The 17,394-nt window shown below is 43.9% G+C and overlaps 2 protein-coding genes across 2 annotated transcripts; both read left to right on the forward strand.

Moving 5' to 3' along the window:
* On the forward strand, nt 1-10,632 carry cp110 (centriolar coiled-coil protein 110). Its single transcript, XM_076729159.1, has 10 exons — nt 1-467; nt 885-1,010; nt 1,251-3,849; nt 4,171-4,298; nt 7,095-7,196; nt 7,690-7,806; nt 7,963-8,064; nt 8,232-8,348; nt 8,889-8,971; nt 9,408-10,632. Exons 1-10 carry the CDS (start codon nt 339-341, stop codon nt 9,565-9,567), a joined length of 3,663 nt encoding a protein of 1,220 aa, XP_076585274.1. The 5' UTR covers nt 1-338; the 3' UTR covers nt 9,568-10,632.
* A 116-nt stretch (nt 10,633-10,748) lies between these two features.
* Nucleotides 10,749-17,200, forward strand: sirt7 (sirtuin 7). Its single transcript, XM_076727394.1, has 11 exons — nt 10,749-10,790; nt 11,896-12,033; nt 12,186-12,323; nt 12,560-12,664; nt 12,741-12,811; nt 12,916-12,988; nt 13,090-13,188; nt 13,914-14,150; nt 14,456-14,536; nt 14,628-14,734; nt 15,328-17,200. The coding sequence occupies exons 2-11, from the start codon at nt 11,914-11,916 to the stop codon at nt 15,530-15,532; spliced, it is 1,236 nt and encodes a 411-aa protein (XP_076583509.1). The 5' UTR covers nt 10,749-10,790; nt 11,896-11,913; the 3' UTR covers nt 15,533-17,200.
* Nucleotides 17,201-17,394: the final 194 nt, after the last annotated feature.

A 17,394-nucleotide genomic window follows, 5' to 3' on the forward strand; every position in this document is an offset into this window, starting at 1 on the left:
GGGTAAAATGTAAACACCCATCTGTGCTGATGGAGCCGCTTTGTTTGGAAGCTTTCTACACTTTACTGTGTTGCTGTTTTATCGGACGTAGCTAGCACTGCAGAGATGTCTACTTTTCTCTTCTCATGTGTCTTGTAATAAACATTATTAACTTTACCGGCAGTTTGTTATTGAACGCTAACCAGACCAGCGTCGGCTAGCCGGTTAGCTAGCTAGCTAGTAAGCTAGGGTTAGCTCAGCTCAGCAGCTAGCATAACACCCAGATAACGTTACCATATCAACGTTAGTTGGCCCACAGACTGCCAGACGTCCTTCCTACCATATCCTGATGCAACTTGATGGAGGACTACGACAAGTTTGTGCAGTATCGTCTCTCCCATCTGAGGAAAAGTGAGGAGGAACACCACAAACCTTCACCTGCATCCTCTCTTATCCGCTTCTATGGACGACCCATCCTTCCTCCCCTGGTATTAACTCAGTTTGACGATATTTCTGTTAAAATCATCATTATCGAGGGTTTTTAATCTTAGCTAATAAGTCGCAGATGCCATAAAACACTATTGTAGACTTAACCACTTGGCTGTCTCTTTATTGTGTGATTACATGGGACTGTGCAGTCATGGTGGAGCTGCTAGTTTTTTGTGGAAAGTGCTGGAACAGTTAGTCAATCGGCAGAAGGATTGACAAATTGTAATTATTGATTAAGGGTAGAGGTTGCCAATCAAAGAGAGTCACACATTCTCCCCCTACTCAGGGAATGGACATTTTATAGTCAAGTCAAGTAATGGGTTAATCAGAAAAACTGGATGAGGGAAATAGTCATTAGGGCCAGTTCTGTTGTTCAACGTTCAAGACATCCCGTGTCTGCTTTGTGGTGATAACAGCTCTCATGGGAGCAGAGGGTGCAGATGCAGTGCCACAGAGAAGCAGCGCAGAAAGCTGCCGTCCACAGAAAGATGAACGGTGACCCAAGAATGGCCTTCGTGCAGACTATCCTACACAGTGTTCAGGTGATATCCTCTCGACGATCCTAATATGTTCCTGTATTTGTATTTCTATATTACTGCAGTTGTGCTTAAGAGTAACTTCTCTACTAACGTATACTAGTTCTTTGGATTGAATAGAGTCATTGTCTGGCATTATTTTCTTTCATGTGATGTTTTCTCATGCCTCACTTCGTTTTGATCAAATGAGGACACTTTTTCCACGATCTCTTCATGTTTGTTATCGTTTCCTCTCGTGTTTTGCAGCTGAGGAAGACGCCAACGCTGGAGGAGTTGCTTCAAGAATCTGAGATTAATGCAGAATCTTCATATTCCCATAACACCAGTGGTGGATCAGTGTCGCAGAGCAATTATTCCATAGGATCAACGGATAGGCTTTTGCTCTCACCACCACCTGAAAGGAAACAGAAGGATGGTGTTTCTCTTCCTCTGCTGACATCAACCACACAGAGTGCCTTTTTCGCCTCTAACTTGACACCTCAGCAAAGTTACCAGACAGGATGCCTTATTGATCAACATTGCAGCCAACAGGGCTCACAGCCAAGTTTTCTTAATAGTGTGAGTCACCAGTCAGTATCCTCAGGTTACGTGACCTATGAGAATGTGGAAAACACCACCAGTGTCTCTGGAGGTGTTGATGCTGGGAGAGAGAGCCATGGCATTAGCTCCTCTGAAGAAGCTTATAATACAGGTGGCTTTTTCCTTCACAACACCTCAAACACAATCGCAAAGATGCCAGACATTATCAGCCATCCTCCCATAGATGGAGAGGAATTGGAGAGGAGTGGACTGGAATCATCCTTTAGGGATGACTTTATAGTAGAGGAAGACGTTTGTTGCTCTTCCATACGAGACCACTTGCCAGTAGTAAAATCTGAAAGCAGTCATGTGGACAGTGCAGAGTGCGAAGATAACCTTCCTGTTACGACAGTAGTTGACCTTGACATAGATGACAGTTTGGACAGAACTGAAGGCCCAGTCTCTTCGTCAGAAAACAGTCACATTTCAGGCAATCCAGAGTCCCCACAGATATTGGGCACCCGTTGCTGTCCAACAGCAGAGCTGCATATTCAGCACAACCATACAGAAACAGAACCAGCAGGCGACCATGTAGATGACGCAGAGCCATCTAAAGAGCCTTATCGTCTGAGCCTCCAGGCCCTGCTGAAGAAATCTCAGGAGTATCGGCGGCGCCAGCGGATGCTTAGGAACCAAGCCAAAAACACTAAAATCCAGGAGAGGACCCAAGAACAGCAAAGAGAAAGGGCAGAGGAGCACAGCCTCTCTGATAAGGAGAATAATGAGTTCCCTTACAAGGGCACCGTGACTGCAGAGGGGAAGAAAACTAAGGAGAGGAGAGGCACTTTAATCCCGTCAGTGGAAGCGCCTCCAAAGAAATCCTGGGAAAATGAGAGGATGATTGAGAGTGAGTTTTTTGGGAAAAAGGCAAACTTTAAATCTGAAAACACTCATTTAACAGGAGATGGAAATAGTAAGGAAATGACTAATGTTGAGGAGGAAGCAACCTTGAAAAATAATAAGCTGAACATTTCACAAGAGGTCATGACAGAGGCGAAACAAATCAGCGACGTGTCAACAGAAACCTCGCCTGCTCAGGAACCTTTTTACTTGACCAACTGTCCCACAGCTTTTCATCAAGGCGAAGGGAAATGTCACCCTCTCCCTGCCCCTAAATTCTGTAGGAGTCCTGTTCACTGCAAAAGCAAAGGCATTCTGCAAGATGGAGAAGCTGCTGATGGGGCAAAGACCTCAAAGAGGACAGGTTTGGTCAATACTGGTTTAAATGAAGACCACAAGGTTGAAGAAGTTAACCTGCAACATCAAAACGCTCACATAGCAGTTCCTTCTGTGAATGTCATGGTTCAAGGTGATGTAACAAGCGTCTCAGCCAAGAGTTCACAGCACATAGATCAGCTTGAGTCCAACCTGTCCGGTCTGAAAGTACTGATATCGGATCTGGAGTCCACGCTGGCACAAAACTTGGGGAATCAAAATCAAACTGAGAGCAACACACAAAGTGAGTCCAGTTTGGAAGATGTCAAGCACTCTGACCAGATTAAAAATGAACAACATATGCAGCTTCATCAAAGTGATTGTGACTATGGGGAGGATGATGAGGATCGCAGTGATGCAGAGCGAGACCAAAGGTACAAAGAGTGGCCGAGAAGGCAATCATTCGACAATTTCAAGAACATGGATGAAGATACAAGACCTGAACCACACATCGGTCCTCTGGTAGTGCACGGCAAACAAACTGAGGCAGTTAACTTAAGTGAACTCAGGCCAGTCAAACCTTTAGCTACAGAGAGAGCAGAGGAAAAGGGGACATGGAATAAAGGACTTACAAGCAGTTACGGACAGCATGGTGGGTGTAGAAAGCAGCAGCCCCCAGCTAAATGTATCTTCTCATTAGCACAGCAGCTGCAAATTCCCGACGTATTCAGAAATGTTCCATCTGAAACCACAGCTCCACATAACGTCTCAGTGCATTCAGATACCAGTAACTGTCCAGTGGAAAGGAGGGATGAGACAGCTGTAGAGGGTCATGACTTTACCCACCTGCCATCGCTCAACCAGTCGTATGATGTGGACGCACCGTCTGGTCTGTGGTTCCTCGAAGGGTCAGGGGTCAGTTTGGGCTCAGAAGGTCATCTTGTTCAGGAGAAACATCTGACCCCAGAGAATGGGGGTGAAGGTCAGGGCGGGGTATCCAAGGTCAAACGGAGACTGCTCATGCACGTGATGGAGGAGACACGGGAAAAGAGAACAGATGCCAGCAGAGGAGCAGGATCAGCATTCAGACCCAACTCCAGCACTCCCAGAGGTGAGACCAGGCCGACAGTGGGACAGGGATGCCAGATAGGAGCCAATCAAATGCAAATATAAGTAGATGAATAGGAAATTAATTGAATCAGACTTTGTATCACCAAATAAAATATATAATATTGGGATTGGATTTGGATTGGGAACCAAAACCTGATCAGGTGTGCTATTGAAAGAGACCCCAGTACGCTTCTTGCCCTCCATGACACGTGGTTGTAAAACTCGTAGCGGGACCTTTGCTGTATTAGTCCAGATTTTGTCTTGCCAACAGTTCTCATTCATACATTATGTGACCACGTATTATCATATTTACTGCCTTTAGCTGCAGTGCGGCAATATGAAGGCCGTGGCAGTCAAAAAGACAAGCAGGAACAGCTGAAAGAGACCCACGCTGCCCAGGTCAGAGCCCTGCAAGAGGAGCAAAGGAGGCAACAGGAAGAACTGCTGCAGGTGAGACAATGGGGATAAATGATTGGTATTATCAGGGGAATAATTAGATTTATAAGACACATCTGAAAGAAAAGAAAATGTTCTGATGGAAACATGTGAAGCCAGGTGCCCATTGCTGCTCTTCCTGTGATAATACAAATGTGATTCTTACCTCTTAAGGCTATGTGCAAATCAGTCTTGTACATTTTGTACTGTACCCAGAACAGCTCATAAGACAGTCTTGCAGAAGGACATTTGAATATGACACATAACTGGTTCACATCAAGCATGTCGCCCCCTTCTCTTTTGTCACAAGGCCAACGTGCAGCAAGAAAAACAGGCTTCGTTAATGGTGTTTTGTCTCTGTATACAGATGCTTCTTTCTATTATAGATCCGTTCAAACATTTTATATATGTGGTTTCACTTTTAAAGAATATGTCCATTGATATTTTATATTTTTTATACTGTCCTCAAATAACATAAGAAAACCAAATCCACTGACCTTACGAACAAAGCCTCATATTGCTTCTGTAGCTGATACACTCCGGCCTGTGAACTGTGTCTAAAAGCTAGTCAATCCCATATACACACTGTCTTCCTGCCAAAAATACTTAAAAGCACACTAAATTGGCTGAAAATCAGGGTACAAAAATCAATAGATCTTGAAAAGTCTGAAAAAATGTGAGATTAAATTCTCCCAAAGGCCTTAGAGAGTATTGAGTGTAAAATTTCATCTGGTCTTGAATAGTTTTTCTTGCTTGTTGTTGACAGTGACAGGAGTTACAGGTTTTGGTGCGACAGTGGATTGTGCCAGCCAAAGTAGCTAAATTACTTTTAATTCATCCAGTAATTTTCTCCCGTTTATCAATTGTCATATACAACTCGTAAGTACTAAGAAAAATATGATATAGATGTCAATAAATTCCTAACTTATAAATAATTGTAGGCCTTACTGTCCTTACAGGTTTTCTGTCATTCTTTGACAGGTGTGACCATGAAAATGGTATTAAATTGCATTATATTTGGTGTTAAACTCACTTAAATTTAATTTGATCAATAGAACAGCACTGCTGAGGCGCTGTGAATAGTCCCCAACGAAGACACTATTTATTCCTGTTTGAGCCACGTTTGCTGAAACTAAGGTGCCGAGCTGTTTCAGGAAGTTATGAAGCCTTTGTTATTAACAAAGTTTCCAGCTGTGGAGGCTGTGTGGAGAGAGATGACAGTAAATGAGGGAGGGAGAGATACAACAAGGTCCCCAGCCGCAGTTGATCTGGGGAGGTTGCGGTTCATGGTCTTAATCCCTGTAAAGATACAGGGGAGCCCCATGGGATTTGTTGACGGGAAGGCGAAGATAAAATACTACCTGCTATACCCTTTAAAGCTTCTCTTTACTTATCACGCAATAGTGTCCCCTTCCTTGAGCCTCCAAACAGCAATAAGTAAAACTACTGGACATTTACCAGACATTTTTATATATTTATATTTATATGGTTCAAACAGTAATATTGATATTTGCTCTTTTCATTTGGTCCACGTGTTACATTAAATTGCATTACATGTCGCTCTACAGACTGCAAGTCCTGTACCATAACCATAATTCACTCCTTTGGCTCCATCCAAAGTCACCTGTGGGAAATTAAGAGGAATATTTCCATCTTTTTAAATAGGTTTTGAGACTTTCTAAGCAATTCACAAAGCCTTGATGGCATAACATTGACCCTTAATGCTCTCTTGAAACTGGGAGCAGCCCTTTGAAAGGCTCTGGCTCTGTTCCACATGTGCGCACACACATACACACACATGTTGTCGCCCTACCTGTTAAGAGTGTGCTTCAGGAGACCTGGGTCGTGGGCAGACTACAGACATCTGCTCATTACAAGAGACCTTCAGACTCTCCCCAGTAAAAAAACACACAGGGATTCTACCATAAATGTTTCATTACATCCCTAAGAGGCGGGCTGGCATGGTCGCCTGTTTCTGCGTGCGTGCTTGTGTGCATGCACACGCACATACACACTCACTCACACACACAGGCACACACATGCAAGACTTCAAGGACGCCTGCTGTTCTCTGGCAAGCAGTTCCTGTTTCTTCAGCTCGTGTCTGTATTTGTTCTTGGCCAGTGTCCTTGCCCTATTAATCACAGTCTCTGTTTAATTTATGTATCCTTAACAACAATATAATTAACATAAGCTGTTTAATAAGAAAGACTTCTTTTCGACTCCCCTCTGTCCTTCCATCATTTGTGATGTGATGAGAGAGCGAGTTGGCTGGACTGTGGTAGAGGGAGGAGGGATCCGAGGGGATTGACACAGAAAAGGAAAGGATAATTTGTTTAATTCATGAGCGTCTGTGGTTAAGTGCCAGATCGTCCCACCGAGTGCCACCACTAATGGTCCCTTCTCCTCCTCTCTTTTCCCCTTCTCCTCGCATCCCTCTCTTTGTTTTGTTTCATACCTCCTCCAACGTCGTTTTTACTCTCTGGCCGTATTAATTTCCTCCGTCTCGCCTGTCTCATCATCCCCGTCATCCCTCTCCTCGTCCTGTGCTCCCTCTCTTCATCTCATCCCTCTTGCCTCTGTGCCCCATCTCTCCCCTCCTGTCTCATCCTCTCTACCCTCAATTAATTTCTTCCTCCTGCCTCATTTGCTGTCCTTTCCAATTCAATATTTTCCAACCTTGCCTGCTCCCGAATGCACGCATGCGTGCCCACACACACACACACACGCACTTCTCGTCTTATTCCTTCCCTCCACCCTCATGTCTCCTTCTCTTGTCTCTCTCTCTCTCTCTCTGTCTGTCTCTCTGTCAGGCGTTGGCAGCGCGTTACCATCTCCTCCAGAGCGTGTCCTTCCCTTGCTCCATGTCAGGCTCACGTTTTGGGGACACGTTGACCTTTTCTACACCCTCTCAGGTATTACCATCACATTTGTTCGCTAACGTCAGTGGCGCGAAAAGCTTGTCCTGCTTCTCCTTGTAGCCACGAGATTTTTCTTCATCACCAGTCAGCTGACACACTCAGGTGAAACAGATACTTCCCCCTTGATGTCTTAATCCGTATCCCGATCATCTGTTATTGCTCTCCTATAATGTGTTTTTGAGTACAGCAACTCAGCTTCAGTTAGGCTACAGCTGTTGAACAGAAACGTCCCTTTAATGCAACAGCTTTGGAATCAACAAGTGAATGACAGCACATCATCTGCTTATTATTCCTTTTTGTAATGATGAGCTGTGAGTCCACTTTCATTAATGCGCTAAACAGATGCCAACCAAAAGACCTTGAGAATCTGCGTGGGAAATTAATGTGTTGTCATTGATGGAATTAGCATTCTCCTCTCTCTTCCCCTCTGGCCCTCATTATTCACCCCTCTCATCACTCGTTCCCCCCTCGTCCTCCTCTTCCTCAGCCTTTCAGCACACTGTCAGAGCGCTACCGCCCCCTGCTGTTAGCAGCTGTCAAAGGTTTTTTGACTCGCAGGCTGCTGAAGACTGAGAGAGTGGCGCAGCTGGTGCGCACCATCAGGGTGAGTAGAAACCGCTCTGTTACGTCTGTCTCGAGCAGCACTTTGCCTTATTTTCAAAAACTGTTTGTATACACTGCGTGTGTGTATGTGTGTGTGTGTGTGTGTGTGTGTGTGTGTGTGTGTGTGTGTGTGTGTGTGTGTGTTTTGGGCGTGCAGGACACACAGCAGTTGCTGCGGGCCCTCCAGCAGCAGAGCCCTGGCAGAGGAGAGCGCTGTAGCAGACAGGACCTTTTGTTGCAAGAGAGAGTCACTCTGCAGGTATTGAAGCAAACACGTGTCATAAACATCTGTTAACCTCTCTCCTCGTCTCTTCTGCGGTGCCAACTGAGCATTTATTCCCTCCATTAGCAGTTACCACAACAGATACTGTGATTACACGCATTCATTCAAGCCATCGTCTGCTCTGTAACTGTTTCCCCCTCCAGCTGCGCGCTGCACGTTACGAGGTCAGCGACATATTCTTCAGCCTGTCAGCCAGAGAGAGGATGCAGCTGATCAGCTGGGATAGAGAGCTGGCCCAGGAGAGAGAGCTCAGACGACAGGTAACCTTTCCAGAAGCTCTGTGCGAGCTGAAAAACATCATATATGCTGGAGAAGTGTTGGTGTCTCACTGTAGATAGTGAATACAAATAATGCCAACAAAGACGCTAACAGAATTATACAGTATGTGAGGAAAGCTCTGTAGCAGTTCAGTTAGAACTCACTCTTATATTGAAACAGTTGCATCACAGCCTGGTGCCGCAACCCAGAAACTCCAGTATCTAATGACAGCTGTTGTGATCCAGTCGTAATTATTCAAATTCCAAGACCATTATGCTTTTAGTGCTATCCAGACCTCTCAGGGTACCAACATCTCACACTGCTTCATGATGAGTCTGGTGGATAATAGCGTTGCTTTATTTTTCCTGTGCAGTTGAATTAACTTGTTAAAGTGGGCAGAGAGTACTGAAATATTGATTTTGTCCTGGACATTTCCTTTCTATTAACACATGATACACATGTTGTGAGTATTAGAAGATACTAAGTGTTTGTTTGTGTGTGTGTGTGTGTGTGTGTGTGTGTGTGTGTGTGTGTTTGTTCAGAGTGGACACACAAACCGACCCAGAGGAAAGAGTTCTCTGTCAGCTGCAACAAAGAAATCGCTGGAGAGGAAGAGAGGGCTGATGTGAGCTTTCAGTGGTCCTGCTGTCTTCAGGGCTCTGTGTAGCCGCACTGCTTTTGTGTTGTACATGCATTTGGACACATTTATCACCAGTACAGTCACAATGCAGGATGAATCCCTGCACATCAGCTCGAGCTCAAAACAGTGCCTCCGATCTGATGACAACCCAGATCCCACAGTCGCAGTGCAGTACGAACCCAACATATGAAAACACAACTTTTATCAGTGGCTTTTTCCTTATATAGTTTTTTTAATGCTATTAAAATTCTAGATCACACATTTTTCAGTGTTACAGTAATGTCACAGGCAGCCCCAAAAAAAGCTTTTTCAATTAATTGAAAATGTTGCACCACAGTTTAAGAACCCCCTAGCACACACACACACACACACACACACTCTCACAAGCCTGTGGCTGAAACCTGTCTTCTCTTTCCTCCAGGATCCAGAAAAAGGCCGCAGGAAGGCACAGGGGAGTTGTGACGGTGGCTGGACACAACACTGGACTCTCTGCTAAGCAGCCGCAGGAACCCAAACGAGGACAGTTCGGAGCAAATCCTCAGAGGGTCCCCAAGAGCACTTACTCCTCTAGACCCCGATGACACTTTCTTAATTGGCCCCAGTGAGGACTCCTAATAAGGCCTCTAGCGATTACATGAATATTGTATGACTAATCATTTGAGAGTTTCCGAATCCAGATTTGACACGAAGGGACGCCCCTTGCCGATGAATACGTCCTTGTGTTTCACGTCTAGTGTGCTGTGACATTTTTACACTCGACAGCCGGGGTGTAATTTACGGTTCCACTCGCAGTCAGTCAGAGTAGCTTCTCATTGAGTGGATGCTCTGGAGGGACTGAAACTCCACTGCAGCTGCTGTCAGTAACAGAAGTCTGCTGCCAGTATTCAGTGTACTAATGTTGCAGATGTTAGTGGGAAAAAATGTTGGCAAAAACACTTTGACATCCTTTAGCTGTGCACTCACTGTACCTGAAAGACAACTGGATGACTCACAGCAGACACTATGACATAGACCTATGGCAGGAAAAGCTCAGTTATAATGAATGACACTAATGAAGGCTTCATTCCATTTGGATATTGCAGAAAGGCTGTGGTTCCCAACCTAGTAGCTCGGTGTTGTTTCAAGATGGATCTTGGTGGTGAGATGATCGGCGCAGGAAAGCAGCAAAGATGCAGACAGCATATGAAGATTTTACCTCCTCCCTCTAAAAACTACTCATATAAATCTGTGTGAAGGCAATAAATGTCTCCTGTGAAAAAGGGCCTGTTGACCAGGTAATAACACTGGGTGACAGTGTTTTTCCAGTTGTCTGATGTTAACTCTTCATTGTGGGATGGACATTTAATTATTCAGTTTCTTCAAAGTTATGTGCCTAATTCATTGCCACCAGAAACAGACCATCTTCAGATGTATTAGCACATTTTGAACTCTGTTAGTAATGTAGGACATGTTGCAGATTGTAGTGTTATTGTGCTGCTAACACTTGAATAGTGTGTAACTCCCCAGTGTTGCCTTAAATATTTTTCTTAGCGTATTGGGGGTCACATGTCAGCCAAAACACGTTAACTTTACAATATTGACTTTGGACCTGCTTTATGTATTATTTATTTGTATGTAGCTGGTTAATAAATGTTTCTCAACGCTTGAAATTTGTTGTGAAGTCTGTGAAAGCTGAGACTTGATGAACGTCATTTACACACCCGTGCAGCAGGGGGCGCTGCTGGCCGTTTGCGCTCGTGTGTGCACAGACAACTTCCGGCCCGGCTGTTGTTCGCTGGTGTGTGAGCAGTGTTTTAAATAAGCTGTGTCCCAATTCAGGGGCTGCATCCTTCGGAGGATGGATTTGAAGGCCGCTTACGTCATAACGCTGCGCGAAGGCTGTCCCAATTCGTCCAAATTCGAAGGATCCTCCAAATGCAGCCGACAAATGCGTCCTCCTTTTCCCTGTATTTGGAGGATGCGTCGCTACTATCCTTCACGGCCTCCCATATCCCAAGATGCTTTGCGCACCGATTTTTTTTTTTTTATAATGGCGACCTGTTGATATGAGGAGCTCAGTTAACAGTTAGCCTTATTAAAACTCTTCACTTACAAATGTTACAAGCTCGCATGTCAACTGATATCTTATTTTGGGTGAATACTCGATTGTGATTGGCTGCAGGGTCTCCGTTAAAAAGAGTTGTAGGACAACTATAAAAAAGTTCCGGTCAAATAGCCTGATTGTTCTAAATTATTGCGCTGGCTCAAACGCTAGTTGGTAACCGTGGCAACAGAAACTCAGAACATACGTTATTTCACAGTTTATTTAACACAACGGCAAGACAGGAGACAACATGAGTGATTTTATAGTTTCCTTTAACCACATTTAATGATCAGAGTGAATCGTGGATAATATTTCTTGCAATAAAAATGATTTAGGAAACTATCTGTGGACTTTGAGTCTTTGAAACAAAATTTGGCATCATCCTCTGGACACACACAAGCGGTAAGAGGTGCACTTGCCCTCTGAAACGATACTTTGTATCACGTAACATAACGTTAAGCAATCATGTCACTTCCCTCCACTGATTAGGTCTAATATAACAGTTGCGCCGTCCGACGCGAAGCTGTGAAGATATTCACATCAGGTGAATTTGTAAGTTGTATAATAGGCTACATTTCGCGCCTCTTACAAGCGATGGGAGCTGTACAGGCGCATCTCTGCACCCCGTACTTGTGTTTTTCCCGGGTTAGGAGGGAAGAAGTTATGACGTCGTGACGCAATCAGGACACGCTCCGAAGGCTAGACCGTCCCATTTACCGATAGTTGATGCGGCCGACGGAGGATCCTCCGCAGGACCCAGCCTCCAGAGACCGCGTAGGCTGGGTCCTCCGAAGGATGCAGCCCCTGAATTGGGACACACCTACAGATAGCTGCTGCTCAGCTGATGGCAGAAAACAGGATGGCAGAGGAGGCAGATAATGGTGTGTCTTCACGGGCGGAGAGGAAGGCGTTGGAAAAGGCGAAAATACTACAACGAGAAAACGAGAGGAAGATATTCAGACAGGTAAAATAAGGCGACAGCACACGTGGAGCCTGTTTTCTCCAGCTAGCTGGATGCTTCAAGCTAGCTGGCTAAAGTAGCAACTGTTCACCGTGTATGCAGTGTTTCTCAGCAGGTGTGTCTGACCAGGTTTTCTCTCCTCCTGTGGACTGAAGGTTGGACGAGTCCTGAAGAAACCGGAGGCTGAGCGGTCAGAGGAGGAGGCCGCAGTGTTACTGCTGCACAGAGAAACTGTGGAGGAGCTCTGCAAGAGACAAGTCCGCAGAAATGTGATTAAGAGGAAGCAGGAGGAGGTGAGACTGTCAGGCCCAGTCATTGTTAGCTATTACGCTAACTGGTTAGGTGAGATTTCAGCTGCAGTGGGTTATAGTAAGATGGTATAAGAGCCAAGACAGTTTGCGGTTTACAAAAAGTACAAAGGGGTAATAATAACAATACCACAATGAAGAGCCTCAGGTAGTCAAAGGTAAGTCACTAACTCATGCAGTCACACACCTTAAACTTCTTGTGTTTCCTGTACTGTCTGCAGGTGTTTGATGATGCTGATGAGCTGAAAAGTAAAGTCAGGCAGCTTACTGTGGCAGTCAAACAAGCAAAACACCTGGTGGTTTACACCGGAGCCGGTATCAGTACGGTACGCCAATTTCTGCATATTCTCTTCCCTTTTCCTTTTCAAACTGCCGCTGGACTGATGATGTGTTCCCTTTCAGGCAGCCTCTATTCCAGACTACAGGGGCCCTAATGGGGTATGGACACAGCTGCAGAAGGGACGCACGGTCAGGTGAGACGTGTAGTCTTTCATCTCTCATGTGATATTAGCTGCATTTACTTTTCTCGTCGGTTAAACTCCAACTGCTGTTATCCTTCTTGTTTCTTTACAAACAGCTCATCTGACCTGAGCAAAGCTGAGCCGACCCTCACGCACATGTGCATTAGGATGCTACATAAGGAAGAGTTGGTAAGTGACAATAGAAAAATAACTTAGACTCATATAGATGTTCCACTAGTATTTATGCATGCCTGCTCTGTGTGTGTGTTTGTGTTTGTGTGTCCATACAGGTAAAGCATGTTGTGTCTCAGAACTGTGATGGACTTCACTTGCGTAGTGGTCTACCCCGACATGCCCTGTCTGAGCTTCATGGAAACATGTTTATCGAGGTGAGACACACACTTCCTCTGTCTTGTAATCACTCTAAAAGCAAAGAATACAATCCTTGCAAGTCCAGGGCTCTCATCTATAAGCAGTCCGTAGGATCCATACTAAAAGTTTACGTGCACACAAAAGCTGAAAATAACATGCACCAAAATGAAATCTGACTTAACAAACCGTGCTCACGCACTCCCGCAGGCGATGTTCTCTTTAAAAATGACAGTCCACCTGGAAATGTGTGCTCATGGAACAGCCTCAAATCCCACTCTCTGCACGGTCACATTCAACCATAAACGGCCAGTGCAAAGCACCACATGAATGTGATGCACGGAAATAAGCCTGCAGATCTATGGTACAGTTTGGTGAATCATGGCAACATTTAAGAGGAAGGCCATGAAAAGTAATTTCTCTGACACAGAAACTGAAGTGCTTGTGGGTGAGGTGGAGGTCAGAAATATTTGGTGGCCACAGCAGCAGAGTCACAAACAAAAGAGAATGCAGGGAGTGGCACCACGTTTCTGCTGTGGTTTCTGTGTGGTTCGCTCACACCTCCTCACACTTACTGTCTTATTTAAAACAAAAAGAGAAAAATCCAAGCAAAAGAACCCCATCAGGATTTCCCTACATACTCATACAGAGACCGTTGTTTGATTGTACACCATTGTGGGAAACTGTTCCCCAAAGAAATTAACTTACTCTCACATCCTGTTTTTTTTTTTTGTCCTTTTTCCAGGTGTGTACATCCTGTTCCCCAGTCAGAGAGTACGTGCGTTTATTTGACGTGACAGAGCGGACCTCGCTGCACCGGCACGGGACAGGCCGCAGGTGCAGCCACTGTGGCGGTGAACTCAGGGATACCATCGTGCACTTCGGGGAGCGTGGGACCCTGGAGCAACCTCTCAACTGGAAAGGAGCTGCAGAGGCTGCCATGATGGCGGATGTTATCCTCTGCTTGGGCTCCAGTCTGAAGGTGGGTTTTGTGGACCACAGTGTGTTTGTAAATATCATGTGGTTCACTAACATAGATTGTGATGTTTGACAATGTTGCCTTTTTCCTAAATAAGTCCTATTAATTTCCACGTTTACATGGACTGCTCACAGAACTGATTCAGACCAGATGACACATAAGACTCAACTTTCCTTATTGTGATAAATTCTAAATACTGTGAATAACATAGTTAATTAAAAAGTTACAGATTTTATATGATTTGTATTTGATGGCTTGTTTTCTTGTTGCATCCTCACTGTCATTGGCTCTGTTTCTCTCTCTTCTAGGTGCTGAAGAAATATGCTTGTCTCTGGTCCATGAACAGAGCAGCAAGCAAAAGGCCCAAACTCTACATTGTGAACCTCCAGGTACACTTAGTTCTGACATTTTAGGTCAATAAGATTCATATGATGTTCTGGCTGCTTAGTGGCTGATTATGTGGCTGTGCTTTTGTTCCAGTGGACGCCAAAAGATGATATGGCCGTGCTGAAAATTCATGGCAAGTGTGACGATGTCATGAGCCTCCTCATGGAGGAGCTGAACATTCAGATTCCTGTGTATGACAGGTGAGGACCATATGAAGCAGCTACTCCCAATATACACAAAATGTCCAAGATTGGCCTCATTGATGTAAAATTAGCAGTTTAAGTAGATCAACACACAAGTCTCCGCTTTCTTTTAGAGATGATAGTAAAAAACTTCCTTGAAATGAAAAATGCCATTTTAACCATTTTACACCACATCCCTGGTCACAGTGTGCACTAATTTAACAATATATACCAAAAAAAAAGAATTTCCTTGTATTCGTATTTCAAACTGCAACCATGTTTTCCTCCTGTAAGAAAACACAGGAGTTCAAATCAAACGTTATGCCCTGCTGGCGTATCCTGTTTGACTCAGAAATACATCATAATACGCAAGCTGGATACTCTTGAAGTGCCCTTTCAGCTGGACTTTAAGGGTACTGATACTCATTTCGAATGCATTTTCATGCTTTGTTAAAGACAATACTTGGATTATGGAATACCCTAAATTCTAGAAATGGCTATCTGCATTGGGAATATCCTGACTATGCTGTTTCTCACACACACACACACACACACACACACTGTCCAGTTGTTTGACTCCAAGCTCAGTGTCCTTCATTCTGTCTCATCAGGACGAAGGACCCCATCTTTAGTCTAGCCACACCTCTGCAGCCAGAGGAGGTGGGCAGCCACACTCGCGAGGTCTTATCATCCTCTCATGGGCAGGAGGACTGCTTACCTGAGCCTGGGGAGCAGGCAGAAGAAGCCACAGGTGTGCAGGGCGGCTGGTTTGGACGAGGCTACGGAAAAGGAAGGAAGAAGAAAAAAGCTGCATGATCAAGGAAACCTTATTAAGACGTACAGTGTGTGGGTCAGTCCCAGTCCCTTGATGAGGAGTTGGACTTTCAACTTTATGGTGCTGTTCCTCACTGGTATCAGTCAAATGCTGTGTGTGTGTGTGTGTGTGTGTGTGTGTGTGTGTGTGTGTGTGTGTGTGTGTGTGTGTGTGTGTGTGTGTGTGTGTGTGTGTGTGTGTGTCGGGGGGGGATTGAGTTTAAGTAGTTTCCATTTCAAAATGGCACTTTGTATCATGAACATATTATTTTATACAATATACACTTTTTAATAACAGCAAGATCTAAAAGTAGCTTTGGTAATGCTACTTTTATGGCAGCTAAGCTAGCTGTGTAGAGCTAAATATTAGCCCAGTATGGCTAGCAGAGCCAACATAGCCTGCAAGACAAAGGTTGAATGACAAAACCAGAAACTTATACAGTTACTGTCAGTATCTCAAACACTCTGTAGGCTTAAAAAGTTAAAAAAGTGAATCCAAGGGTTGATAAGTTTTGATGAAAAGGCATCAAAAGGCCCAATGAAAGTTTTGAAATCAGTCCTGCTGCTTTGTCAGTTTCTCTGCTGTCCCTCTGGCTGCTCAGTGTGACACAAGCACTCGTACTTTGACAGCATAAAGCCTACAGGTGGTGAACGATCCTCAGACCTAAGATTTTTGGTGGCCATCACTTTCACCTGTGTTAAATGTGTGTTTTTGCCAAGATGGTATTTTGTGCAGTAACTAATTTAATGTGCGACATGCCACTGGTTTGAGTATTACCTAGATGGGCATGGAAATGCTGAAAAACTGGTATCTAAGTACTGTGTAGTATATGCTCATTTGAAGTGGTACCTTGCAGTGGAACCCAGGTGGCTTGGTGTCTAGAAGTGGCAAATGCCAGCAGCAGCATGCCAATGGCCACTTTTCGATTTCTGTGCAGCCACAGCTTTTACTGAGAAGAGATTTAAATAGAGGTCAAACGTTTTCTACAAGTCTTGGTGAGAGTAAATGTTATTTTTGTGGTCTTTTACAGTCATTTAAAAATGTGCATTGTTGAATGTACCTTTTTTTTTTAAACATACGGTAGCTTCATTGTGTTGTTTATTTTTAAAAAAAACTTTGGTTTACTTAAATTATTTCCTGATCTTATGGTCATCCTCCACTCTGCTCTCACTTATCCTCAGGTTTGCAGGCAGTGTAGTACAGCTACGACTATACCATAGTTTACTGAAGTTGTTGAGTTTGCCTGTGTTTACATTTTTTTTTTTATTTCAACTTTCCTGCAGAATATGCAGAGACTGCTGTCACTACTTTGTCAACAACAGCGTAAGAAGGAAAGGTGATTTTTTTTTATTATTATTATTTTATTTTTATTTTTTTGCTTAACTTAGATTTTGATTAGTTGTTAGTGTCAAATACTGTAAGTTACTGTTAACTTAAATGATTGGAAACAACCAAATATGTGTCTTTATTAATTTGTCTCAGGAAGATGCAGTGTTATTAATAATCTCACCTTGTATACTGTTAGAAGGTTTAAAAGACCACGCTAACCACTGTCAACTAATGTTCAGCATTCCTAAAAGTCAAGACTCCTTGGTTTTTCATTGTATTTTGTTTAAAAAAAAAAAAAAAAAAAGACTCAATGTGATACAGTAAAGTGTTCCTCATTTTAAGTTTTGTGTCCTGATAGTCTGCATTTTCATAATACTGGCCCTTGCTTTAACTGGTGCATTAATGTTAGGAATGGTTGTACCTAGATTTTTTTTTTTCTTAAATTTGTACAAAGTGTTAGATTAATTCAAGAAAGAATACATTTCTGTAATACACACTAGATAAGTAGAGAACATAAAACACTTGTCTAGGATTA

The sequence above is a fragment of the Chaetodon auriga genome, chromosome 4 (genome assembly GCF_051107435.1).
Source record: "Chaetodon auriga isolate fChaAug3 chromosome 4, fChaAug3.hap1, whole genome shotgun sequence".
NCBI classification, from domain to species: domain Eukaryota; kingdom Metazoa; phylum Chordata; class Actinopteri; order Chaetodontiformes; family Chaetodontidae; genus Chaetodon; species Chaetodon auriga.

Coding starts and splice junctions, on each gene's coding strand:
- cp110 (XM_076729159.1), top strand. CDS start 339: ATGGAGGACTACGACAAGTTTGTGCAGTATCGTCTCTCCCATCTGAGG. Junction 7,807..7,962: donor AGCTGGTGCGCACCATCAGG/GTGAGTAGAAAC, acceptor TTGGGCGTGCAG/GACACACAGCAGTTGCTGCG. Junction 8,972..9,407: donor GAGAGGAAGAGAGGGCTGAT/GTGAGCTTTCAG, acceptor TCTTTCCTCCAG/GATCCAGAAAAAGGCCGCAG.
- sirt7 (XM_076727394.1), top strand. CDS start 11,914: ATGGCAGAAAACAGGATGGCAGAGGAGGCAGATAATGGTGTGTCTTCA. Junction 12,812..12,915: donor CAGAAGGGACGCACGGTCAG/GTGAGACGTGTA, acceptor CTTTACAAACAG/CTCATCTGACCTGAGCAAAG. Junction 13,189..13,913: donor ATGGAAACATGTTTATCGAG/GTGAGACACACA, acceptor TCCTTTTTCCAG/GTGTGTACATCCTGTTCCCC.